The sequence below is a fragment of the Vulpes lagopus genome, chromosome 21, assembly GCF_018345385.1.
Source record: "Vulpes lagopus strain Blue_001 chromosome 21, ASM1834538v1, whole genome shotgun sequence".
In the NCBI taxonomy this organism is placed as follows: Eukaryota; Metazoa; Chordata; class Mammalia; order Carnivora; family Canidae; genus Vulpes; species Vulpes lagopus.
Window position 1 is genome coordinate 791,615 of NC_054844.1, and position 26,774 is coordinate 818,388.

The following is a 26,774-nucleotide window of genomic DNA, read 5'->3' on the forward strand; positions in this document are numbered from 1 at the left end:
CACCTGCACAGGACACACTCCCCTGCCTGCCCTGACACCACCCACCCACCCTGATGAAGCCAGTTGAGCAGGACCAGCATTTTGTAAGTGGTGGTGCTGAGGCCTAGTTCAAACCTTTGTTTTGATGATAAAAGTGACACATGGACACACACAACTCACGCATAGCAGACCCTTGCTATTTTAAGAATGTACTTTATACAAAATAACCAGTTCATATGGAAATAAATCTACAGACCTCTGAGGATCAAAAAGCTTTTTAAAAAGTTCTTTTAAAAAATTATCCAACACACAGTATCGAACTAACTATTGAGGTAAGTGTCGCTCTCAGTGAAACAGGGAATCAGCAGACCACGACAAAATATACACAATATAAAAATAAATAGCATTCCCCTTTCCAGTACTGGCCAGGAAAGTTCACACGGCTTTTGCAGCAGAAGCAAAGAATCCCTGACACTGTGTGGTGGAGACTGGCCTGGGCTCCCAGGAGAGTGAGGTACCCGAGTCCCAGCTAGGCAAACAGGGTCACACAAAGGATATTCAATGGGGTTCAGCATTTCAATAATTTACTCAATATCCACACCCCCTGTTCCCAACCCCATCCCACCCTTTTTCAAAACCCATGCAGGAAGTCAGTTGGTTATTAGCCATTTCTACATATCAAAGTTCAGTCAAGTCCCCTGGTATACAGTGAGAAACACTGACTAGCTGGGGCGACAGCCCTCCTAGATTTCTGTTTTGCAAAGGCCTACAAAGCAGAGACAGATGAACACCTAACCTGGAGACAAAGCTTGTGTCACAGCTTCATGTGAGAGATGGGATGCAGAAATGTCCACTCAAGTTCTGTTAACTTAATTAACAGAATTAAAAGCAGGGCAAGGCTTGGTGTCCTAAGGTTCCAAATTATAAAGAGAGTCCAACCCACCAAGACAGGAAAAGGGGTTTCTTCTTATGCAGCAAGTCTCAATCATATTCGTAGTTCCTAGACAGTGATGTGAGCCCAGGAATAAAAGCCTCTGCTGCTCAACACAATGCCCAGTATTCTCCCAGGAGTGGTGAACAGAAAGCTCTCAGCAGGAACACTGCATTCCAGAAACCCCCAAAGGAGAACTGTCCTGGACTCACACACACATGAGCTGACTTCCTTCCTCCATGGAGGTCGCTGCAGGGGTGAATGGGCGGACAGATAACCATAGGGGGAACAGCAACCATGCTAGAAAACTCTAAGCCTTTCATTTCTTTGAAAATAGTTGTTTTGAAAGTATGTCAGCATTCTGACACTATGTAACTATCCTTGGGACTGCTGGGTTAAGACTTCCTGTGAAATTTCAGATTAGGTCTTAAGAGTAGTACAGTAGTATTTATAAATTTGAACTTCCATTAAAGAGAAAAAAAGGAAGAAAAATTCAACCATGTCGTATGGGTCGGGAGCTTGTTTCTGACATCTGTGATGACAGCAACACTGGGATATTGTGTGTTTTGGACAGCACTTAGCATTCTCTTTGACTCCAGTAGGAATCAGCATAAATAAGAATACAGCAGACAAATGCCATGGGGGAATGACACCTGATGGTTAGTCATGAGAAGCACTTTCAAGGTCCAAGTGCCATGATGAATCGACACTGAAAGCTAAGGTCTGAGTGAACTAAGGTGCGCACACACACTACAGGTCTTCAGGTTTTCAATAAACATAAAACTAAAGATGAGCATGAGTTTTGCCTTTTTGAGAGCAGTCTGACTTGGGCTCATGGAGAATAAAGAAACGCGAATAAGAAGCTCACGTGCACTGCCAGAACGTGTCCAACGTGATTAAGGAGGGGCAGAGTGGCTTTAATTTTATTTTTAGAAAGTGGGATAGAAGTTTAATGAAAAGAATCTGCACATTTTGGCCTTACTTATTACTCTTCACATGCATCTACCACAATAAATTTCAGCCAACAGCTACTTTTTAAACAAACAGACTCTGAGGGGAAAAAAAAAAACCCAAACCAGAAACCTTCCAAAAAGCTTTACTTTTCTCTGGGTTGTTTATTTCTCTTGGACCTTAGGGGGAAAAAAAGATTCTAACTTAATAACGACTCTAACAAAGGCTAGCCACATCTGTTAAATCAAACAGGTGTGAGGGTTTCCTCATTACTTGTGGCTCCCAGCTAACCCTGCTGGGGACTCCTGAGAGCTGGCACATGGACAAGGTGGCAGTGACCCACCCTGTCAAAGTCCTTCTAGGCGGACAGCACATCATTTTTAGGACCTCCTCACACACTACTTGCTAGTTATAGTGATTTGCTAACCATCATCCCCTCATGGAGAAGATGGCAAATGCATGTGCATCTGCTTAAGACACTTCAGAAGTGCCAGAACAGAAAGACGGGAGAGAAGAAAAGGTGCTGTTGGGGGGGTGGGGGGGTGGGAAGAGCAGATCCGTGGCTCACAGCAGCTCGTCACATGTGTTCCTGCAATCTGGTAGCTCCTGACGACTTTTAGCAGATCTGCACTTCAAAGACCAGTAAAAGCTCAGGATGTAGCAGACAAGGGCTGAAGCGCTGGTACCTATAATGCATGACCCAACTCCCACATGGGATGCAACAAGGCTGCCACATTTGCTGCTGCCCTTGTTCCCAGAGTTATGGTAAGATACAGTAGTTCAACCCTTGATATTGTTATTCCTTAATATTTCCTCACATCTCTACACCCTAAAGAAGGGACGTTAAGGATAAAAGAATTTACAGATTTCTTCCTATATTGTTCACAGCTTCTTCTAGCGACAGTACCGGACTAAGGGGCTGGGAGAGTGAGGAGAAAAGGTTACCTTGAGCAGAGGGGGACAGGTCAGCCCAACTATTGCTTATGGTCCACTCCTCCCCACGCCCCAGGGTCATTCAGCACAAAGCAAGGCCTCCAACCTCAGCACCAGGGGAACAGATCCTGTCGCTACTGTGATCCTAGTTAGGCAGCAGCTAAAGGCCTCTCACTCAAACCAACTTTCATGGGAGAAGAGAAAGGCTGTCAGCAGCGGGATGCTCTGGGTCCAGACCAGCTCTAACCAGACCCGAGCCAGCCGTAAAGACCAGTTGGTCTCTCCTCCCTGCTTCTATGCAGACACAAAACCAGAAGTAGTAATGCATCGGCCATGTTAACTCACACTAGCTCAAGAGCTGAACCATCAAATTTGTTCTTCCTGCAGGGACAGCGCTGACCCCTTCATTCTTCCAAACCAGATTATGCCAGTGATAGTTTCTAACAAGAATTCGGACCAAATGAGAACACAACCTCAGAACTCACTCCACTTAAAAAAGCACACCAAATTTAAAACTGAAAAAATTCACATTTTTGTGCATTTTATCTTAAAGGCTCCTGCCTGAGCCTTAAGCCACAATGCCAGGTCAATTAGCATTCCCTTATTTGTATGAATTTCCTTTACACTGGAGCTGGTGTCTTGGGTTCCATTTGTTTAACATGGATGTTTCTAATTTGTTTCTTTTCCTAATAGCATAGGCTTAGCAAATTTTAAACACGATAGTTCCACGTTTCATCAAGGACTGGAATTGGAGGGAAAGATTCTAATGGCCCCTCACAAGGCTGACTTTGTAAGAAACTAGGGCAGATTGATATTAAATGGAAGCTTTTCTACTATCCCAAAGGCATGCTTAATATATGCTATTCTTTACAAAAATCTGTAATCTCAGGGCATTTTTCCTTAGTTTTTTGTTTTCTTTGTGGGATATTAAAAACTTTAAAACATAGGAGTCCTAACTTTGGTGGTATCTCAGCTAAAATCAAATATAGAATGCTAAACAGGACAATCCAGTGTAATTCACTTCTAAAACTGTAACAAAGTAATTTAATACTGTAAAATTGTTTCCTATCATAGATATGACAAATGATTTCCAAGAACTCGTTCCTGAAAGCTATTTTAAATCACCAAGACTTATTTTACTATGATTCACTTAAAATGAATTCAAACTATATATATTGAAATTCCTAAATTCAAACTGTAAATCTATAGAATACATTTTTCCTATTCAAAACTGTGCAATTTCTTTATTGATACTAACATATACAAACCTGAGTAGTCACTTCCACAAAATGTGATTCGTGCCAGAAAGCTTTGTGTGATGTCTACCAGTTCACAGTCCTGGCAGGTCTGTGAAGAGGACGATTCATTTTATATTCTAATAAGCAAAACACTAGTGATCCGAATTCCTGATACTGGTTTACACCTATCTGGTAGGGCTGATGGCAAATCAGGAAGGGCACTGCTCTCTGAAATCCAGGGATTGGGCCACTGGATGAGAGAGCAGCCTGCCTTCTAGGCTGATGCCTCTGGTAGGCTGTGTGAGAGCACTCTGCCTCCAAACTCAGAAACTCAACAATCAGGGGGCAGTGCAATGGCACCCTCTCGTGCTGCTTAGAAAGGAGGCCTTCAACTCACAAGGGACTGTTGGCCACTGAGGAAACAGTGACATTTTACAAGAGTAAACTTTTCCTACCCTCTTCTCCAGCTCCCAAAAGTATTCAGTGTGACATGATTGTAAACAGATAAGGATCACTCTAGTGCTGCATGCCCACCACAGTTAGGACTTCCATTTCTTCCACATCCCCACCCACCCTTCCCACTTATTTACAATACATTCACCACCAACAACAAAAATTATTTTTAAAAGGCAACATGAAAATTCTGTAAACTGGACCCAGCTCCAAACACATTAATACTACGAGTAGTCCTTTCCCCAAATATATACCTGAGTTTAGCTGCTCATGAAAGTTTACAAGCACCACTCCATTCTTAAGTATGACCCCCCCTCCTCCAAGGTTAAGATAATTTTCCCTGAACAAGAGTCTCAGGACTTAGACAAGCCATCACTAATTTCAGTTCAATTTGTTCTCGACTATTGGCCATACGAGAGATCCCCAACCAAGGACCCCTGTAAATTGGTGTTAGTCTAAGAAGTATGCTTCCAAGGCTCTGGGAAAGGCTTCAGCTCTTGGATGGCAGGACGTGATGCACTGTGAAGGGGTGTGGCAGGCTAACAGGAACAGAGATGGGCAGGGATCATTTCCCTAAATTCTCCATGTTCCAGTCTTCATGTGCAGCTTTCTGTTTCCTCGGGGTTTATTTCGTCCTTGGACTAACTCTGAGAGAAGCAATAAAGACAATTTAAACAAAATTAACAACTGTGCTATTTATTTTTAATTGATTAATTAATTAATTTTTAAGCTGTGCTGTTTAAAAAAATTAAATAAGCCAAAGTGCTGTACAAGTTCCTCTCCATCTGGGAAAATGGCTTGGTTTTGTTTCAGCTGTCATACTTAACTTCCAGAGAGTGGGCTCTGGCCCTCCTCACTCAGGAGCTGTAGGGACTCCCTGCACATTAGGGAACAATACTGATGCTCTTAATGATAATGACTTCACTGCGGTCAAGGAAGAGATGAAATGAGATACTGTGCATAGAGAACCATAGCACAGTGCCTCGCAGAAAAGCAGTACTTGAAGGTAGTTACTATTATTTAAAATCCTGACTGACTGGTCTCTCTCAGATGAAATAGGTGAAGAAGGGTAAAAAAATACTAAAGCTATCACATCAAAATAAAAGTTAGTGGCCAGTTTGGAAAAAGGAGCCTTGAACAATCCCCAAACAGCTGGTTACCAGATGAAAAGAAAATAGAAACATGAAGTTACTTCTGAGACTGTCTTCTCTCTCTCTCTTTTTTTTTAAAGATTCCCATGAGACTGTCTTCTCTGGACTCTCCCCATTGTTGAATCAACTGAGAGCACAGGGCCTGGGTGGCTCTTTTTACTTGGTTGCCAGGAGGGCATGATGTACTTTCTGGTTCAAGTTCCTATATTAACAGGACATCTTAAAAAATATATATATTTCAGAATCACAATAAACTCATAATGAAGTATTTCCTGCCATCTGGAAGAATAACAGGAATTCTAATTTTGGTAATTTTTACCTGATCAAGAGGAAGTGTTGGGGGCTTATGTGGTGTCAGCTCTTCCTGTGATGTTGCTGGTGTTGGGGTCTTTGGGAACGAGGACTGTGACTGGACTGGATGCATTTGCATTCTATAGCCACAAGTAAGAACAGTTAAGAATTAATGAAGACATAATTAGAAAGGAAAGCGATACTTTAATCATGAGAATCTCAAGGTGATAGTGCCTTAATTATCTAGGTAATCAAACTTGGAATCAACACAGGGACAAAGTACTACAGGTGTGATGCAATCATGTGACACCGCCTAAACAGTGTTCTTGACAAGTGTTAAGTCCATTTAGGACTCCAAACATAGGGAACAATGAGAAAAATCCAGAATCTGGGACATCTTACATGAGAACTAGCCTCAAATGTTTGAAAAACAAAACAAAACGATCACAGAATACATGTTGTAAATTAAGAGACTAAAGGACAGAGAAACCAAATATAAATACATTAACCTTAAGTGAATCCTGGATGGGAAAAAAAACTCAAAATAAGATAAAACAAAGAAGCACAGCCTTAAGAGACATTTTGGGGACAAATGGAGAAATTAAATAAGGGCTCTATATTAAACACTATTACTCTTATTTTCCTTCCATGGAATAACAGTTTCAGATTGTGCTCCAGGAGAATGACATAACTTGCAGTTGAAGTATATAGGGAGAAGGGGTCATGAAGTCTGCAACTTACTTCCCAATGGTTTGAAACAAAACATCAACATAAGTAATGAAGCATAAAACAAATATGATAGAACAGTAAATGGGGAAGAAGTTTTGGAGGTAAGGTCTCAGGCTGGCATTGAAGAGCAGCACATTTGTTTTTAAGTTGGATGGTACTGGCTTTATGATTAGGGTTTCATGACTTTGGTGTAAAACAACTTCATTTAACTGTTTTTATATATTAACTTGAAAATCTTCTGGATCACTGATCACCTCACGGAGCCTTAAAAACATCACTATTTGGGATCCCTGGGTGGCACAGCGGTTTAACGCCTGCCTTTGGCCCAGGGCGCGATCCTGGAGACCCGGGATCGAATCCCACGTTGGGCTCCCGGTGCATGGAGCCTGCTTCTCCCTCTGCCTGTGTCTCTGCCTCTCTCTCTCTCTCTCTCTGTGTGACTATCATAAAAAAACAAAAACAAAAAACAAAAAACAAAAAAACATCACTATTTGCAAGAATTCTCATGCGGACTGAATATGATTTGTTTTAATTCTGGATAAACCTAGTTTCTTTTTTTTAACCTAGTTTCTTTATTCAGTGTTAGAGGAAGGAATGAAAGGCAAGGGATAAAACCTGAACATTACACAAGATCTCCCATAACCTCAGGTTTGAAAGACCTATTTTACCTTGATCAGAGTATCTGAACTTAGCAGCAATGCTGGTGCCTCTGCCTATGGCTCTTGAACTGTGGCTATCAAGTTTCCAGTGTCAAGACCTAACCAGTCATTTATGTATTTGTCTTTTTAAATTTTATTTTATTTTTAAAGATTTTATTTATTTATTTATTCATGAGAAACACAGAAAGAGAGAGAGACAGGCAGAGACATAGGTACAGGGAGAAGGAGGATCCATGCAGGGAGCCTGATGTGAGACTCGATCTTGGGACTCCAGGATCATACCCTGGGTCGAATTTGGCGCTAAACCACTAAGACATCCAGGCGTCCCTGTATTTATCTTTTTTTTTTTTTTTAAATTTATGCATGCACATGAGAGAGCGAGTGAGAGCGAGCAAGCAAGAGCAGTGAGGAGAGGGAGAAGCAGGCTTCTTGCTGAGCAGGATGTGGGGCTCAATCCCAGGACCCTGAGATCATGACTTGAGTCAAAGGCAGATGCTTCACTGACTAAGCCACACAGGCACCCCAGCCAATTCACTTCCATGAGGAAACACAATGCCAAAGGTAAAATCAGACTCAAAGGCTGAAACATTTCCAGTACGTCTCCAATTATCAATGATTCACACACTTTCTTTGGAACTACACCACTAAAGGTTATCACCTTCGTTCCCTAAAGCCATTTTTCTTTCTAAAACTAACATGTATTCTATTCTCAGAAAAAAGAAACAAAACCCAAGAAACTACTGAATGCAATCTTACCCTGAAGGCCTATACATTTCCTGGAAAGGTCCCCTTATTCCACTTCCAGTGCCAATCTGTTCCATCATTACAGCTTGAAAGTGACCCAGGCCCTCCTCCTGGCAGCGATAGATAGGGCCCTCCTGAGAGAGGCCATTGGGCTGGGCAGCCACTGGATGATGAGGTGGGTGAGGAGTCACAGGGGAAGAGTAAGGCCTAGGCTGGAAATGACTGGCTGGCCGCTGAGGTGTGTAAGGAGGCCCTGTCTGTAGCATCACACCATGGGGTTGGAAAGTAGATGAACCGAATCCCATTCCTGAACTCAGAGGTGGAGGAGGAGTTCCATAAAGATACTCGCTTGTTGACAATGAGCTCTGCCGCTTGGTAGCTGCATTATGGTTGTCCAGGTCTAAAAATTCTTTTGGACTCTCTGGCCTCTCCATCGATTCATCCAGCTTTTCTTCCTCTGGACCAGGATTCTGCCCATCAGTTGAAACTACTTTAGCAGCCACCACATCCATTTGGGTTGGGGAAGTTAAGGCAGCATTCAGTGTCTCACAGCCTTGCAGATTAGCCAAGGTACTCTTATCTGAGAAGAGGGGCCTTGGTGGGGGAGGTGGATTAGGTGGGAGCCCACTTGGGCTTCCTGGGGGATGAATATGTCTTTGCCAGTCAGAAAAGCCCTGCGGACACGGATAATAAGGAGTTCGCTGATAGTGATGGTAGGAAGGCTGAGGCGGTGACTGGTAGGAATACCTCATTCCTTGGTGGGGACGATACCGGGGAAAGACTCCAGAATGAGAGTTATTAGATTGAAAGCCCCTAGGGGGAAAATGCTGAGGATGGGATATTGGGGGTTTACTTCCCATCATGGGGCCCAAACCTTGCAGACCTGGACTGATGTGGTAATGTGTGGCTGAATTTGGGTATTCCAGGCCAGGCATGTATAAGGGAGAAAACTGGCTTACGGTGCCCCCCATCAAACTGGGGTCTGTGTTGGGAGGTGTAGCAGGGTTCTGTCCTGTACATGGCATGGTTTCCTGTAGCATTTTGCCTCTGGGGCAGAGTGGCTTTTCTGAATCACTACCACCAAGGCCCTTCCCCTCTGATCCACAAGGGGATGCTTCAACAATTACTCCATTTTCAGCTAGAACCCCTCTATCTGCCAGAGTGGAGAGGTCTTGCATACATCCTTGAGTGGCTGGGCTGGTATAGTTGCTCTCTGGGGGCCAGGCATTCTTGCTCTTTGTTGCTTTACAGTTTTCTCCAGATTCTGAGGAGTCGCTTTTGAGCTCTGGGCCCTCTGTTTCCCTTTCCTGTGGTGAGCTCTGCCTGGTACAGTCGGTCTGCAAGGGAGGTGTAGGGTGAGGTAGTTGTTTGAGGTACATTCCCTCTGAAGCACCAATGTTTGGTGGTTTCTCCTCAAGCCCAGGCAAGGGATCTGCTGTAGGAAAAACACAGAACCAAGTAATAATTCAGTAGCTGAAATTACAATACTGATGGGGATGACAGTGAAAAGAACATGAAAGCAATCAGATTAAGGACAGGTGGGGTTGAGGTGGATATGTGGTCATTCAAGCTTCAGCTAAAAATTTTGAAGGTCTGTGAAAGGGATCATGATGTCGAGGCCCTTGTAAACTCCACCTTATAGACCAAGAGATAAGACCTAGTACCTCTACAGCTAACTCATAAAGTCTGCCAAAGAATGGAAATATCCCTGGCTCTCTCTTGCTGTGCTGTCACAGTCAGATTAGTAAATGAGTGGGAGATAATTCAAGTAGATGCAGGTCATATATGGAGATACAATAAGAAAGACAAGTACATGATGGAAAAGTTTCAAGAAAGCTAGATCCCTGACTTCTGCCCCTCAAACAATAAGTTCCACAGCAGCAAGGACTTTATTTTGTTTCCCACCACTGTTTGTACTTGCACAAAATAGGGAATAAAGATTTCTTGAATGAAAGAAAATATTTAACTTGTCTAGATGTCTTGAAAACAAGATGGCTACAGAATAAAACTCAAAAGCCACCTTTAACTATTATAGAAATTTACTACACCCAAATAAATTAATTTACCAGGCTCAAATGCTTAATTATAAACTCAGAATTCTTTATCTTGCTGTTCTGTCAAACCAGAAATATGGTATTATTACATCCTTTCAAGTAGAACAGAGTTGTTGCTCAGGTGTGAACAAAATACAATTCTGGGGGATGCCTGGGTGGCTCAGTGGTTGAGTGTCTGCCTTTGGTTTAGGGCGTGGTCCTGGGGTCCTGGGATGGAGTCCTGCATTGGACTCCCTGGAAGGAGCCTGCTTCTCCCTCTGCCTGTGTCTCTGCCTCTCTCTCTCTCTGTGTCTCTCACGAATAAATAAAATCTTAAAAAAAAAAAATTCTGGTAACAGATCTTAAAGACAAGATTAAGTATTCACAACAACTTTTAAAGACCTACTAAAATCTCAGTCAACTAATGAACTAATGATGGCTTGAAAAATCAAAGGTGGGCAGCCCCAGTGGCTCAGCGGTTTAGTGCCACCTTTAGCCTGGGGTATGATCCTGGAGACCCGGGATCGAGTCCCACGTTGGGTTCCCTGCATGGAGCCTACTTCTCTCTCTCTCTCTCTCTCTCTGCCATGAATAAATAAATAAAATCTTAAAAAAAAATGAAATGTACAAGCTATACAATGAAATTTAAATCGACACTTTTCATTTTGTCAACATAAAACGTGGCAACTAACAAATAGCCTTATCCACATTTTCACCAGAGGGTTTATTCTGAAGCTTGAGTTCCAGACACCATTTAAAATCAGTATTAGAAAAAATAAAAAAAATAAAAAAAATAAAATCAGTATTAGACAATTGTGTTAGAGCTAGTGTTCACAAGTGGGCCTTCCCTTGAAAGAAACACTTTAAAAAAGTAAGTCTGAATTGGGGAATATGGCAGAGTAGGAGGATCCTAAGCTCATCTCGTCTCATGGTAACAACTAGGTAACTAGTTAATACCAGTATCAGCAGAAAGCAACCTAAAGGCTGGCAGAACACTCTCCACAGCTAAATGTAGAGCAGTGGCCACATCCAGGAGGGTAGGAAGGACAGAGGCGTTGTTGGGAGCCAAATGGATCCCCAGGCTGTCCACAGCAGGGAGGGATGCAGTGGGCATACAGATGGGAGAGGGGCAGATGCCCAAACCAGAAAACCCAGGCACAGGGAACCTGTGTGGGGAAGGTGAATTCCTGTTACATTTGGGTTTGAAAACCAGAGGGACCCAAGAATCTGGGGCTTATTGGTACCTGAAACTTTAAAAAAATCAGTGGGCTCAGCTCTGGGAAAGCCAGGAGACTAGAGTCCCTGGCCTTAAGAAGACAGCAGCCCTACTGAGATAGAGCAGAGAAGCAACAGTGTGAAAAAATATCTGGCTTTTATGGAAAGGAAATTCATTTACTCATAGTGTATACTGGAGGGGAAGGAATCTTTGGGAGACCACTCAAAGAACAAAAGAGTGGGCAGGCACCATTTTCCTCCCTTGCTTCCTAGCCTAGATAGATGGACACCTGTGGGAAGCAGCGCAGTGCTAACACTTGTCACAGAGCTAACAGTGTGCCCTGCCCTGGCATTCTCCTGCAGAAATACCCATCCACCCAAGCCTGGGCAGAAGTTTCCTGGGCAGCTGCAGCTCTCTCCTCCAGCAGACTGGTGAGGAGCTTCCTGGCAGTTATGGGTCCTGTTCTGCATTTTTCTGTTGACTTGGCCCCCTCAATATGCCCTTGGCTGGAGCCCACCCAAAGACATGCCAAGAGCCTGGGAAGGTGCAAGCAGCTAGGACAAGGACAAGCACTACTTCAAAGAGATTCCTGCCCTGCTTGGATACAGGAGAAGATAACCACACATACCAGTCTCACTGAGGCTCCCACAGTGGGCTGGGGGCAGAAAAGCTGTTCGGACTGAAGGCCAACCCTACCAATGAAAGCTTCTTAGAGGACAACATACGGAAAGTGTCCAGCAGTTTGGTTCTACTGCACCTCTGATAAATGCCTGGCCTGACTCAACTCAAGCCTGGGTGGCCCAAGACTGACCCACTAACAATGCAGGGACTAAACAGGCAACAGGCAAATAGAGCCACTGTAGACAACTGGATTGAAGGCAAATGTGTCTCAGTTGCAAGACTCAGCTACTCTACAGTATGGTGCACACAACACACTGAAGCCAGTTATACATAAGAGAAACCCCATAAAAACATAAGCTCATTTTTCAGCAGAAACTTTGTAGGCCACAGGAAATGATATAATATATCCAAAGTGCTAAAAGAAAAAACACCAGTAGCCAAGAATATTCTATTCAGGAACACTATCATTAACTAGAAGGAGAGTCTTCTCAGGCAAAGAAAAATTAAGGGAATTCATCACCACTAACCAGACCTATGAGAAATCTTAAAAGGGACTTTGAGTGGAAAGGAAAGATCATAAGCAGGAGTAAGAAAAGAAGGAAGCACAAAAGCAGGGAAGTTAAGTATATCTATAAAAGTCAGTTAAAGTGATTCACAAAACAAAAGGATATAAAGTACGACACTATTTGCCTAAAACCTGGTGGGGAGGCATGGTGGAAGTAAAGAATGGGTTCAAATTAAAGTGACAATCAACTTAACATAGACTGCTACATGCAAAATATGGGGTATATATATATATAACCTAATAGCAACCACACATCAAAAACCAGTAGTTGATATACAAAAGATACAGAGAAAGGAATCCAAGTGTATCACTATAGAAAGCCACCAAACCTGACAAAAGAGAGCCAAGAGAAGAAACAGAGAACTAAAACAAAAACAAAAACAAAAACAAAAACCATAAAACAAGTAACAAAATGGTAATACGAGCTTATCTATAAATAATTCTCTGAAAAAAAAAAAATTACTCTGGATGTAAATGGACTAAATGTTCCAAACAAAATATATGGTGCTAGAATGGATTAAAAAGAAAAAAAAAAAAAAAGGCTCATCTATAATGCTGCCTACAAGAGACTCATTTCAGACCAAAAAGACACACGCAGGGCAGCCTGGGTGGCTCAGTGGTTTAGCACCGCCTTCAGCCCAGGGCGTGATCCTGGAGACCCGGGGATCGAGTTCCATGTCGGGCTCCCTGCATGGAGCCTGCTCCTCCCTCTGCCTGTGTCTCTGCCTCCCTCCCACCCTCTCTCTCTCTCTCTCTCTGGTGAATAAATAAAATCTTAAAAAGATTTAAAAACACATTCAGATTGAAAGTGAAGGGACGGAGAAGCATTTAATCATGCAAATGGATGTCAAAAAAACACAAGGTAGCAATACCTATTTCAGACAAAATAGAATGTAACAAAGACTGTAATAAGAGACAAAGAAGGACACTACATAATCAAAAGGCAAGATCCCATAAGAAGATATAACAATTGTAAATATTTATGCACCCAACAGGGGAACACTGAAATACACAAAGCAGCCAATGACAGACAAACATAAAGGAAATAATCAATAAGAATACAATAATAATAGGGGACTTTCACACCCTACTTATTATATCAATGGACAGAGCATCCAGACAGAAAATCAACAAGGGAGAGAGAGGCAGAGAACCCTGGAGTTCTGGGATCGAGTTCCACATCGGGCTCTTGTGTGGAGCCTGCTTCTCCCAGCGCCTGTGTCTCTCTCTCTTGCTGTGCCTCTCATGAATAAATAAAATCTTTAAAAACAAACAAACAAAAAAATTAAAAAGATTTTATTTTTAAGTGCTCTCTACACCCAACATGGGACTTGAATTCACAACCCCAAGATAAAGAGTTGCATATTCTACTGATTGAGCCAGCCAGGCGCCCATTTACAGTTTCACCAAAAATAATAAAATACCTAGAAGTAAACTTAACAAAGGAGGCGAAAAAGGTTGATACTCTGAAAACTATAAAACACTGATAAAAAAAAAATTAAAGACAAGATAATCAATGGAAAGATATGCCATTAAAAAAAAAAAAAAGGGGGGAGGGCAGCCCAAGTGGCTCAGTGGCTTAGCGCAGACTTCGGCCCAGGGCATGATCTTGGAGATGCAGGATCGAGTCCCATGTCAGCCTCCCTGCATGGAGCCTGCTTCTCCCTCTGCCTGTGTCTCTGCCTCTCTATGTCTCTCATGAATAGATAAATAAAATCTTAAAAAAAAAAAAAAAGGGGCAGAAGACATTTCTTCAAAGACGACATTTAAATAACCAACGGACACATGAAAAGATGCTTATCATCAAGGAAATACAAATCAAAACCACAATGAGGTATCACCTCACAGCCCACAGAATGGCTAAAATCAACAACACAAGAAACAAATGTTGGTGAGGATGTAGAAAAAAAACATTGGGTACTGTTGGGAGGAAAGCAAACTGGTGTAGCCAATTCTAGAAAATTGTATGGAGGTTCCTCAAAAAATTAAAAATAGAATTACCATATGATCCATTAATTCCACTACTGGGTATTTGTCCAAAGAATAGGAAAACAATAATTTGAAAAGGTATATGCACCCTATGTTTACTACAGCACTAGAGTTCACTTAGCTATCTACAATAGCCAGGATATGGAAGCAACCCATGTGTCCACTGAAAGAAGAATGGATAAAGAAGTGGTTATGAATAAACAATGGAGTATTGACCATAAAAAATGAAGTATTGCTATTTACAACAACATGGATGGAAGATATAATGCTAAGTGAAATAAATCAGGAGAAAAACAAATACCATATGATTTCACTCATATGGGGAATTTAAAAAACGAACAAAGAAAAAGACCAACAGAAAAATGGACTCTTAATTATAGAGAACTGATGGTTACCAGAGAGGAGGTGGGTGGGGAAATGGGTGAAATAGGTGATGGGAATTAAGAGCACACTTATCATGAAGAGCATGGAGTAATGTAGGGAATTGTTGAATCACAATATTGTACACCTGAAACTAATATAACACTGTATATAGTATTATATACAATTATAGTTGGGGCTGGATCCCACAACTCTGAGATCATGACCTGAGCTGAAATCAAGAGTCAGACGCTTAAATGACTGAGCCACTCAGGTGCCCCTCTCCAGTCATATGTTGAAGAAAATAACATAAGACGGGGTGGACATCTATTCTAGAAACAAGCACTAATTACACAAAGTATGCTTTTCATCTTCTAAATTTTCAGGTTAATCTCTTAAATGTTACTTCTAAGAAATCCCTTCTAGATATGCTAGGTCTAACCACTCTTTATTCTGAGTAGCTATAGATATGTGTCCAAAGAATAGAAGGATGGAAATAATCAGGTTTTAAGTGCTGAAAACTTATTTCATAATGATAAAGTTTAAGACCATCATTCTTCAAGGTAGTTTGAGGATGCAGTGGTTGAGAGCATGGGTGCTAGACTGAGTGGGTCTCGGTACAAATCTCAGCTCCACCACTTACTAGCAACGTGAAGCCAAGCAACCTAATGCTTTGTGCCTTGGATTTTCCATCTTTATAAACAAGAATAATAAAATAGCCACGTCTATCAGTCTCAAAAAGACTGCACGGTACAGGAAGGACCACATTTGTGTAACCATCACTACTACCTTTCAGATCTTTGGCCCAATCCAAGCGAGTAGTTCAAGAAGCTAGAAGTAAGTTTGACAGTCTTTGTAAAAAAGATTCCTTTTGAATTAAGAGTTTTCGTGTTAGACATCAGACAAAAGTGTTGGTGTAAATTACCTCGGTCATTCTCAGGCTCTTGTGTTTCACTGTTCTCCTGTGTCCTCCCAGGGTTCCCCAAGGTAGGCTTGGGGGCTGACACACTTACTGATGCTGAGTGAGCTACCTGTGGAAAAGGGCCAGGTAAATGGGGGGGTGTAGGCTGTCTGGGGTGGTAAGGCACACCTGGTGGGCAAACTCGGGAAGAAAGTTGCTGCATGGCAATCATCTCTGGGCTGTCCATCATGGAGTCCCCTCCTTGTACCCCTCGCAGAGCCTGGGAGGGTGCTCCAAAAAGAGAACTTGGCGTTGGGGCCAGAGGTGGCTGTAACCGATGTCCACCAGATTTACAGGGTGGTCGCATATACCCTGAAGAAGCAACTCCATGAGGTAGAAAGCTTGATTGTTCAGTCCACTGGTTTGGGGGGAGAGGAGGTCTCATCACTCGGGAATCCATCATATGACCAAGAGTACGAGGCTGGTGAGAGGGTCCTGGCCCCATGGGGGGCTTCTCATCTGTGCCCAAGGTTCCTGGATTTGTAGCACCATGGTTCCCATTCCAGACAGCAGTGTGTACTCGATTCAGGTACTTGTATGATCGGTACATGTGACTGGGAGGAATTTCTGAGCTTTCAGTAAAGTCTGGGGGTCGGGTTGGAGCCCCACCATGCCTAGGAGGAATAAATCCTGACTGGAATTGAGTTGGGGGATAAATACTTCCATCCTGACTGGGGCCACCCATTTGCCTAAGCTGTAAGGATCCAGGATGTGATCCCATGTTAGTAAGGTGTGTCAGCCCCCCACACATTTGCTTCTCTTCTGGTGTCCCTAGCCTGGGTCCTCGGTGGTTGTTAATTCCAACTGGAGGCTGGCAACAAGAAAAGAAAAAAAAGCAGAGTTCAATAGACCCATAAAATAAGGCATATCTTATAATGTGTTTAATCTATAGTAATAAACTCTATAGAATGAAAGATGATGAATTAACTTTAACCTGGTAGGAGACTGTACTTCTGAAGTTTATCTGTGAAACCTTTTGCATTTGCATATTGTGAGTAGGCTACTTACCTGCATGGCAAAAGGCTGATGCTGCTGTATAGGTTCTCCAGGGTGTGGTTCTGGGACCCTAGAGGAGACATATAAATTGGCAGGATCTGATCCTCGAAGAGGGCCAAATGTTCCTGGTACTGCTGGCTTCTGGAGGGTGTTGAGTAAAGGCAAGGGGAGACAAAAACAAAAACAAAAACAATAAAAACCAACCAACCAACCAACCAAAAACCCAAAGAAAAGGAAAAACACAGAAGACGTTACATAGAAAATAGGATGTTCCTACAGAATGTTAGCATATGGCCTTACCCAACACTGGGGCTAGTTCCAGGGCCCAAAGCAATCTCTTGCTGCAGGACAGAAAAACTGTGTTTCTTAATCTCCTTTTTATTATTGCCTCTTCCCCCAAATGCCTTTTTTTTTTTTTAAAGATTTTATTTTTTTATTTATTCATCAGAGAGAGAGAGAGAAAGAAAGAAAGGCAGAGACACACGCAGAGGGAGAAGCAAGTTCCATGCAGGGAGCCCGCCATGGGACTCGATCCCGGGTCTCCAGGATCACACCCTGGGAAACCGCTGAGCCACCCGGGCTGGCCCCCCATGCCTTTTAAGCCAATTTTTCCCCAACTCCCTCCCAACATGAAATTTTAATGCTGCAGATATGCTGTGTATTTTATGTGCTGTATGAATATCTGTGCTTTGTACATGAAAAGAGTTTTATAGATCCCAATTTTTGCCCATCTTGAGAGTGCATCAGATTGATTAAAAGAAATATTTAAAATTAGAGGAAGAATGAATAAAGAAAGGACAGAAGAGGGAAGAAGAAATCATTCATATATAGAAAAATTACTTTGGAAGATGAGCAATTAAAAAGGTTTCACTTTTCTTTGAATTATCAACTAGGAGAAACCACAACAGAATTTTAAGCTATTCCTTACCATCTGGTTTAAAAGGGGTGCCTGGTTGGGCATCCCACCATAATGTAGGGGACGAGAAAAGCCTCGGGCATTTGAAGTGCCCACCTCCCGAGGGAGTTGTGAGGAACTGCTGCTATGATTATCCCCAGAAGAAGCAGCTCGCCGTGCAGGTGGCAATGACTTTCCTCCATTCTCCACTGGCTGTTGCTTCTTGCTGGGCCCTTCCAAATCCCTGGAGCGGGTCCAGACATGGCTTCCACTGCTTCGCCCAGCCCGGCTACGTCTCTTCTCTCGCTTTTCATCTTCTCTGATCCAGAATTCTTCATCTGTGTCTCCGTCATCACCAGGAAAATGCTTCATCATTGCCCGATGGAAACACCTCTCTAAATTATCAGACATCTTGGTATATTCTATGGGAAGATACAAGGATTAACGTCCAGGTACAGGTCTTAGAGGACATAAAAGACATTTCTCTTACCAACAAACAATAATAAAGATGCTATTTGGGTAAATTCTTAAGCTTAATTCACCTTGAGTGACATTATGTTGTGTGGCTATGGACACAAGATGAAGACACTGTTTTTGTCTTAAGAGGCTCTAGGACTATTACCTTAAACCAACACATTTAATTCTTCAAGGCTAAATCGAAGAATTATTAAATACAGTCACTGAAGCTACTTGTTTTTTAAAATTTTCATTCATTCATTCATTCATTCATTCATTCATTCATTCATTCATTATTTATGATAGTATGATAGTCAGAGAGAGAGAGAGAGGCAGGCAGAGACATAGGCAGAGGGAGAAGCAGGCTCCATGCACCGGGAGCCCGACGTGGGACTCGATCCCGGGTCTCCAGGATCGTGCCCTGGGCCAAAGGCAGGCGCTAAACTACTGCGCCACCCAGGGATCCCTATTTATTTATTTTTAAAAATTATTCATGAGACACACACAGAGAGAGGCAGAGACATAGGCAGGGGGAAAAGCAGGGTCCTTGCAAGGAGCCTGATGTGGGACTTGATCTCAGGACTGGGATCACACCCTGAGCCAAAGGCAGACACTCAACCGCTGAGCCTCTCAGGCATCCCAGTTCTGTTTATTTTTAAAGACTTATTTATTTAAGAGGGAGAGTGAAATTAGGGGGAGGGGTGGTTAGGAAAGGGAGAGAGACAATCTTTTTTTTTTTTTTTTAATATTTTATTTATTCATGAGACACACACAGATAGAGAAAGAGGCAGAGACACACAGGCAGAGGGAGAAGCGGGCTCCATGCAGGGATCCTGATGTGGGACTTGATCCTGGGTCTCCAGGATGAGGCCCTGGGCTGAAGGCAGCGCTAAACCACTGAGCCACCTGGGCTGCCTGGAGAGAGAGAATCTTAAACAGTCACTCTGCTGAACACATGGCCAACGTGGGGCTTGATCTCATGACTCTGAGATTATGACCTGAGGAGAAACCGAGAGCCAGATGCTTAACTGACTGAGTCACCCAGGTGTCCCAAATCTCCTTAGTTTTGAAGCTAAAGCATTTGACCTACCATAAATGACTCCAAGTTTCTATACTTGGAGCCATACATTCTTTGTTATTGGAAATCTACTCAGTGGACTTTTGAAGAGGATTTAAGAATATAGGTTCAGGGCGATCCCTGGGTGGCTCACCAGTTTAGCGCCTGCCTTTGGCCCAGGGCGTGATCCTGGAGTCCGGGGATCAAGTCCCACACGTTGGGCTCCCTGCATGGAGTCTGCTTCTCCCTCTGCCTCTCTCTCTCTCTCTCTGTGTCTTTCATGAATAAATAAATAAAATCTTAAAAAAAAAAAAAAAATACAGGTTCGGTCTTGGGGATCCCTGGGTGGCTCAGCGGTTTAGTGCCTGCCTTCAGCCCAGGGCATGATCCTGGAGTCCCGGGATAGAGTCCTGTATTGGGATCCCTGCGTGGAGCCTGCTTCCCTGTGTCTCTGCCTCTCTGTGTGTGTCTCCCATGAATAAATAAAATCTTAAAAGAAAAAAGAAGAATATATAGGGTCGATCTTGTCAACGGTTTAGTGGTCTGTGTTAAGGAAGCACAGTACAAACTAAACCCAGACTGGTCTCTAAGATAATGAAAAATAACCTGAGACCAGTTAGCTACAAGATACATTCTTTTGTCATATAGGATAGGAGTGGTTCAGGCATATACTGTGTAAGTGGTCAGAATGGCCAATCCCACGGCTTTAAATTACATTTTGTTTATAGTCCCAATGAAAGGTCTGAATCATTTCTAAAAGAGATGCACTTCTATTTTTGTGTATTTCTAAAAAAGAAGGTATTCTGTTCTTGACTGAAATGGTGTAATAAATGTATCCTCAGCAAACTCCTTCCCCACTTACCACTACTTTCTCCATTATATTTTCGACAATTTCTGAACATAGTCTTCATGTCATTCACAAATTCCTCCTTGGTACAGTATAAACCTCCATTCAGTTTCTTCTCCATGCTTGAAATATCCATGGGGACCTAAAATAGGACACACTAAATTACAACATGCTGGAGAAAAAACATCTCATAGTCCTTACGAGGCAAAGGAATTATGTCATAATGAGATGCTCAGGAGCCTGGCATATAATCCAGCAACCCTGATTCCAAGAGCAAAGGTAAACTTTTAAAAAAATTTTTAAAAATTTAAAAAAGATTTTATTTATTTATTCATGGGAGACACAGAGAGAGAGAGAGAGAGAGAGGCAGAGACACAGGCAGAGGGAGAAACACGCTCCATGTAGGGAGCCTGACGTGGGACTCGATCCCGAGGCTCCCAGGATCACGCCCTGGGCTGAAGGTGGCACTAAACTGCTCAGCCACCTGGGCTGCCCGATTTTTAAAAAATTTTGCAATAGGTAAACGTAAAACAAAAAACACAACAAAAAAATCAAGAAAGAAACAAATACCACAGTAGGTATAACTGCAAAGGTAGCCTATACCTTAATAATCTGGTAATAGTTTGGGGCATACGATTCATCCACAGGTTCTAAAAAGGGCCAGGAATCCTTGTGAGCCTTTACCACATCTAGAACTGAAAGCCAAAGAGAGCTTAAATTAACACACTCAAACAGGAGTACTTCAGTCAGAAATAGTAACAGTTGAGAATGAGAACTGACCTTTATACATGGCAGTGAAATCATCATCCAACTCAAAGCTGTGAATCACAAAATAAGAAATAGTAACATTGACCACCTTCTTTCCTGATCTCTTAATTCAGCACAGATACATAGCTAATTTATACCAAGGTTTGGATCAGTCAATAAACTGTTTTTAAGCTAAGTCTGTAACACTGATAATCTCTAGAAAATATTATGAAGGCGGAGGTTAGCAAGCCTAATAAGCACACAAAGGGAGTATCATAAAACACACACACACACACACACACACACACACACACACACACACAAAGGGAATATCATATTTGTTATCTGTAAAATGATGGGGTGGACTTAGATGATCCACAACTTAATTTATGATTCTATAATGTTGGTTATTTAAGTGCACATTATTTCCTGGGTTTTATTTTAACCTAATGAATATTTTTATAATCTAAAGAATAATAATACAAAAAAAGGCATACAGAAGAATGAGAAGCTCAGGAACACTGAATATTACCTATCACACAGGGTTGTTTTAAGAATTAAATAAGAAGACTGCTTAACACAATGCCAGAATGTTTCTGGTTGCTACGGTTAGTATCATCAAATACTCACATGTCTTTAGTCTTTTTTTCTTCTCTCATGGGGGAATTAGGGTCCAGATGGGAAAGTTCTGGGGGGAGCTCCTTCCCTTGGGCTAGCAGCCATGCCCTTTCTTCTCTGAGCTTTCTTCTCTTTGCTCGATCTGCAATGAACACAGCGCATTATGGTATGTGAGGTTAAGTGCTCTTTAGAGGATTAGACTAGATGTTTGTTAATCAATTTTGAGAGGAGAAACAAAGATCACTTATATCATAAAGTTATTTTTGTTTCTTTTGGTAATTAGGATGATTCTAGAGATCGAATGCACTATGAAAAGTATAAACATGTGGAACCCATTTTCTTTATGCATATTAAGCTCAAGGACTAGGGAGGGATGATGGTGGTAGGGCAGGTACTGGGATGGAGAGGTAGAGAAGAGCAAGGCTGAAGAAAAACAGAAGAAAAAGGAAAAATAGAAGACTGAATGATTAGCCTTCTTTGAATACTTGAGGTCTTTCCAATCTTTCTCTCAGAAAAGCAACATCCCGCTTCTAAGGACCAGACTCTCACTCAATCCAAACATATACAGGATGTTATATGCATCTAAGCAATCAAGGTTTTGCATTTACAAAGGCATCCTAGCGCACCAATTGTCTTTGCTCTTCAATCCACCCCTTCCACTGGCAGCTGGCCCCTACCAAGCCAGGGGTAGTAATAAATTTGGCTGGGAACAAGGGAAAGATGCCAGCTGGAATTGGTAAGGAGCTGTAAGACAGGGATGATTTTTTTTCTGGCTCACAGCCATAGCCATGAGAAACACACTTGGCATTCCACTACTAGTCTGATGAGACACCAAGTGCCAGCAGGAAACCGGAAGGTCAGGAGTAAAGAAAAGAGGCAGGGAGATAAAGAAGACTGTCAGACAGAAAGACATAAAAATGGAAGGGAAAAGCTAGGACACATCTTGTATTTTCTTCCTGGAGGGACAGACGTGGAGTCCATGAGTATGATATGACCCTGCTAAGTGTTTTCTCTATCTAGTTCTATTTGACTTGTGCTTTTGTTCTTATATTATTCACTTATCTGTATCTGCTTTAGTCAAAGGCCCTTTGCTATCAATGACTGTAATACTGTTTTTTTTAAAGTATGATTTCAAGATAAAAGAAAAGGGTAATTACTGAATATCAATGAACCTAAACAACTGGCAATCTTAACATTTTTGCTTTAGTAACTTTAATACAGTACTTCACAGTTTAATAATCCACGTTCTAGTTGGCTGCATTTTTTTTTGCATTTTATAAATAATAGTATAATGACAATTCTTTCGACATGCCTTCTTATGCACAAGTATGAGCTCTTTGGGATGCACATCTAGCAGTGGAATTGCCAGAGAACTGCTTTCCAAACAGGTACAGCTTTCTTTCAACAGCAATTTGAGTGATCTCACATTCACTTGGTATTAAAACAAGTATTTATGCCAAACTGGTAAGTACTGATAAGGAATTGTGATGTTTTCATTTGCATTTTCCTGATTGGAGTGATAATGAACATATTTTCATGTTACTGAAGGTTTGGTGTTCTCTTGTGTGAATGTCCTGCTTACATAGTTGGCCCGTTTCCTTTGGGTTGCTGCATTTCTAATGGATTTACAGAAGTGCTGTAAATAATCTGGAAAATTAGTCTTTGTTAATTATGTGTTAAAATTCTACTTTGACTCCTCTTTCCATTTTGCTTACAGTGTTTATGTCATATATGTTAAGTTTTAAACAATTGTAGTCAAACATCAATCTCCCTTCCTTTGTAGTTTACGCCTTTTGTACTTAATACATTTTTTTTTTAAAGATTTTATTTATTTATTCATGAGAGACACAGAGAGAGAGGCAGGCAGAGACATAGGCAGAGGGAGAACCAGGCTCCATGCAGGGAGCCTGATGTGGGACTTGATCCTAGGTCTCCTGGATCACGCCCTGGGCTGAAGGCCACCCAGGCGTCCCTACTTAATACATTCTCAGTGTAGATAGAGTCTGCTCAAGATTCTATGGTTCTCTCCATCTGCCTCCCCCGACTCCATTGCACTCACGCACTTTCTCGCTCCCTAAAATAAATAAAAATCCTAAAAAAACCCCAAAAATCTATTAGCCCCTCCCCCTTTTTACCTTTTTTCCAAGAATTCAGGAAAAGTTTATTGTTATAACTATTTTATAGCCTGTAAAAATACTCTCCACATTTTCCCTAGGATAACTATCATTTGTGAGCTTGCTGGGTGCTAGGGACTACTTGTTTTTTATTTAATCCTTCTAACAAGGTCTGCACAGTCCTACCTGATGTGACAGACCCCTGGTTACCTCTATGAACTCATTTCCTGCCCATTTTCCCCTTGCTTTGCATTGGTGAATATTGGCCTTTCTCCCACATGTTCTCTCCTCAGTACCTGTGCGCCTGCTATTTCCTCTGCCTGTGATGCCCTTCCCCCATCAGATGTTCCATATGGCACTTTCATTCACTTCACTTCTCTAAATGTCACATATTCAAAGAAGGCTATCTTGACAAGTTTTTTTTTTTTAATTGTTTTTAAGATTTGTTTGACAGAGAGAGAGAGAGAGACAGAGTGCATGCGCACAAACGGGGAGTGGCAGGCAGAGGGAGAGTGGAAAAGCAGGCTCCCCTCCAAGTAGGGAGCAGGGAGCCAGATGTGGGGCTGGATCCAAGGACCACCAGCCAAGTGACTGACTGAGACACCCAGGTGCCCCCTGAGAGGTTTATTTAAATGCCATCTACATCACATCATTTTTTATCTCTAAACCTATTTTATTTTTCTTTAGATCTTTCACCACCATCTATGATTCTACAATATTCATTTATTCTGTCATCCCACCATTGGAAGTAAACCCCATGAAAGGATTAACTTCTTTTGTTTAATATCTATATTCCTAGAACAACACCTGGCGCAGAATGGATGTTCAAAAATATCTGCTGACTTAAAGAAAAATCTAACACAGGTATTATTAATCTTATAGGTACAGAAACTAAGCCATAAAAATAAGTTTTGAACCTGTCTGTAAAAAACAGTAAGGTGAGACTAGTGTAGCAAATGAAAACATCACTGAAAATTACAGAATCTCCTCAAAATCTATAAAGAAATAAAAGCCATAGTTACTGTCTTGAGGAATTTAAATCTACCATTGGAAATCGAAGCATCTTAGAAGTAGGATATACTACATATACTACATATCATCCCATAGGCTAGATTTGCAGATTATTTTTTTTAAAGATTTTATTTATTCATGGGAGACACAGAGAGGCAGAGACATAGGCAGAGGGAGAAGGAAGCTCTGTGCAAGGAGCCTGACGTGGGACTCGATCCCAGGACCCCAGGACCACGACCTGAGCCAAAAGCTCAACCACTGAGCTACCCAGGTGCCCTTAGATTTGCAGATTAAATGCACTAAGGGTTTTATAATGAATAAGTGATCACAGTAGGAATGGGAGGGGAAAAAGCACATAATAAGGCCAGACTCCTTTAAATTTATAGCCAAAATTTATTTAAATACTGAAACACTACATTAAAAAGCCAAATCCTGGTTAAGTGGATTTAAAAAAAAATTAAATTCAGCAAATTTACTTGAAAGAAATCTGTATTCAACTAACCCAAATGATCTTTGACCATAGGATTTATCAGGTTCAGCTTATAAATATAACTGCTATCTCATACATATAGGAACTATTATCGTCTTTTGTAATAACTGGAAATCAAAGAAAAATCTCATTATACCAAGACCAAAACTTAGATCCAAGTCTGAGAAAAGGATCTGTCCTAATAAAATCAATTTGTACAATGCCATACTTGAAATCTCTAACACTTTTCTTTTTTTTTTTTTTAATTTTTATTTATTTTTATTTATTTATGATAGTCACAGAGAGAGAGAAAGAGAGGCAGAGACACAAGCAGAGGGAGAAGCAGGCTCCATGCACCGGGAGCCTGACGTGGGATTCGATCCCGGGTCTCCAGGATTGCGCCCTGGGCCAAAGGCAGGCGCCAAACCGCTGCGCCACCCAGGGATCCCTCTAACACTTTTCTTTAGCTTATTTCAATTATGCTTAAAATGATTTCTATGAAACTTGTCATTAATACCCTAATATTTTTTTCTATTTTACATGAAGGATGATGTACATCGAGGAGGGCAAGTGGTAAAGCTGAAAGGAACACCAAACATAACCAATACAAATGCTGCAGAAGGAATGCACATGCAATGAGATCAGATCCAGATGAATAAACAAGAGTACAATTAAGATATTTAATAGAAACTGCCAGAAGCAGCACAGACAAGGATAGAACCTGGTCTGGTTTGGTTTTGGCCAGAGGAGGGAGGGCTGTTACCCCCACTACACGTGCTGCACAGAAGCCACATACCTTCCACTGCCTTGACTTTTTCCTCCAGTTCTCGCTTCCTCTCCTCCTTTAACATCTGCTCCTGCTCCTTCTTCTGCACTGCCAGAAGAATCTGACGTTCTTCTTCCTCCTCTTTGCGCTTCTGCTTTTCTATTCTGGTAAGCACAGGGGTCTCCTGCAAAAAGCCAAGTAAGTGTACAGAGTCAATACACAGTAACGTAAGAGCAGTTTTTTTGCCCTAAGATTCAATTTTTACTAATTTCAACTATTCAATAAATAACATTAGATAGGCAGGGGATTTATATCATAACCACAATTACATTTATTCTACAGATGATTTTATCATCTGTAGAATGACCATAAGGAGGTACAAAACTAACATTAAAAGATAATGGCAAATTGAAGTAAGGTAAAAAGTTTTGGTCCAAAAAAAAAAAAAAAAAAAAAAAAAGGTTTTGGTCCAAATGGTTTACATAATTTGTAGTCTTTGGGAGATAATCCTGTGAATATGTTGGACCAGAGAAGAGAAACTGCGGCCCTCCAGAGAAAAGAAACTGTGGAACTTCAGAGACACTATTCTTACAAATTTAATATTTGATACAAGTGACATCTTAGAAAGTACTCTCATCTAAACAATTTAAAAAGGATGAAAGAAAAAAATAAAAAATAAAAATAAAAAGGATGAAAGAACATAGGGTCACAGTTTCAATGCATAGGACTTTGAAACCCTTAACATTTATATGTTACAAAGAAGATAAATGAATAAAATCGGGAGTTTGGTGGTAGGGGCCATCATTTTGCCTTAAGATACAGAAAAGAGAAAGGCAGTTGCACAGAAATTCATAAAATTACTCAAACTGGCTAACACTTTCCCTTTTTAAAAAAATTTTCCGTTGTTTTTATTTTTTATTTTACTTTATTATTTTTTAAAGATTTTATTTATTCATGAGAGACACAGAGAGAGACGCAGAGACGCAGGCAGAGG

The 26,774-nt window shown here is 41.5% G+C and overlaps 1 protein-coding gene across 4 annotated transcripts in view; it reads right to left on the reverse strand.

Annotated features, from left to right (window-relative positions):
- Nucleotides 1-3,302: 3,302 nt before the first annotated feature.
- The window catches only part of LOC121479965 (cat eye syndrome critical region protein 2), a 170,910-nt gene continuing 147,438 nt past the window's right edge, over nucleotides 3,303-26,774 (reverse strand). For 3 of the 4 annotated variants that reach the window (XM_041736134.1, XM_041736131.1, XM_041736133.1), the window contains 11 exons: nucleotides 25,811-25,964; nucleotides 21,433-21,562; nucleotides 20,836-20,873; nucleotides 20,659-20,750; nucleotides 20,071-20,197; nucleotides 17,729-18,117; nucleotides 16,813-16,941; nucleotides 15,769-16,615; nucleotides 8,072-9,494; nucleotides 5,956-6,067; nucleotides 3,303-5,132 (listed from right to left, as the gene is read on the reverse strand). In XM_041736134.1, the coding sequence (XP_041592068.1) occupies nucleotides 5,127-5,132; nucleotides 5,956-6,067; nucleotides 8,072-9,494; nucleotides 15,769-16,615; nucleotides 16,813-16,941; nucleotides 17,729-18,117; nucleotides 20,071-20,197; nucleotides 20,659-20,750; nucleotides 20,836-20,873; nucleotides 21,433-21,562; nucleotides 25,811-25,964 (3,447 nt within the window). In that variant the 3' untranslated portion in view covers nucleotides 3,303-5,126. The remainder of the gene's footprint in view (nucleotides 5,133-5,955; nucleotides 6,068-8,071; nucleotides 9,495-15,768; nucleotides 16,616-16,812; nucleotides 16,942-17,728; nucleotides 18,118-20,070; nucleotides 20,198-20,658; nucleotides 20,751-20,835; nucleotides 20,874-21,432; nucleotides 21,563-25,810; nucleotides 25,965-26,774) is intronic. The other variant, XM_041736132.1, reaches the window with a different exon arrangement.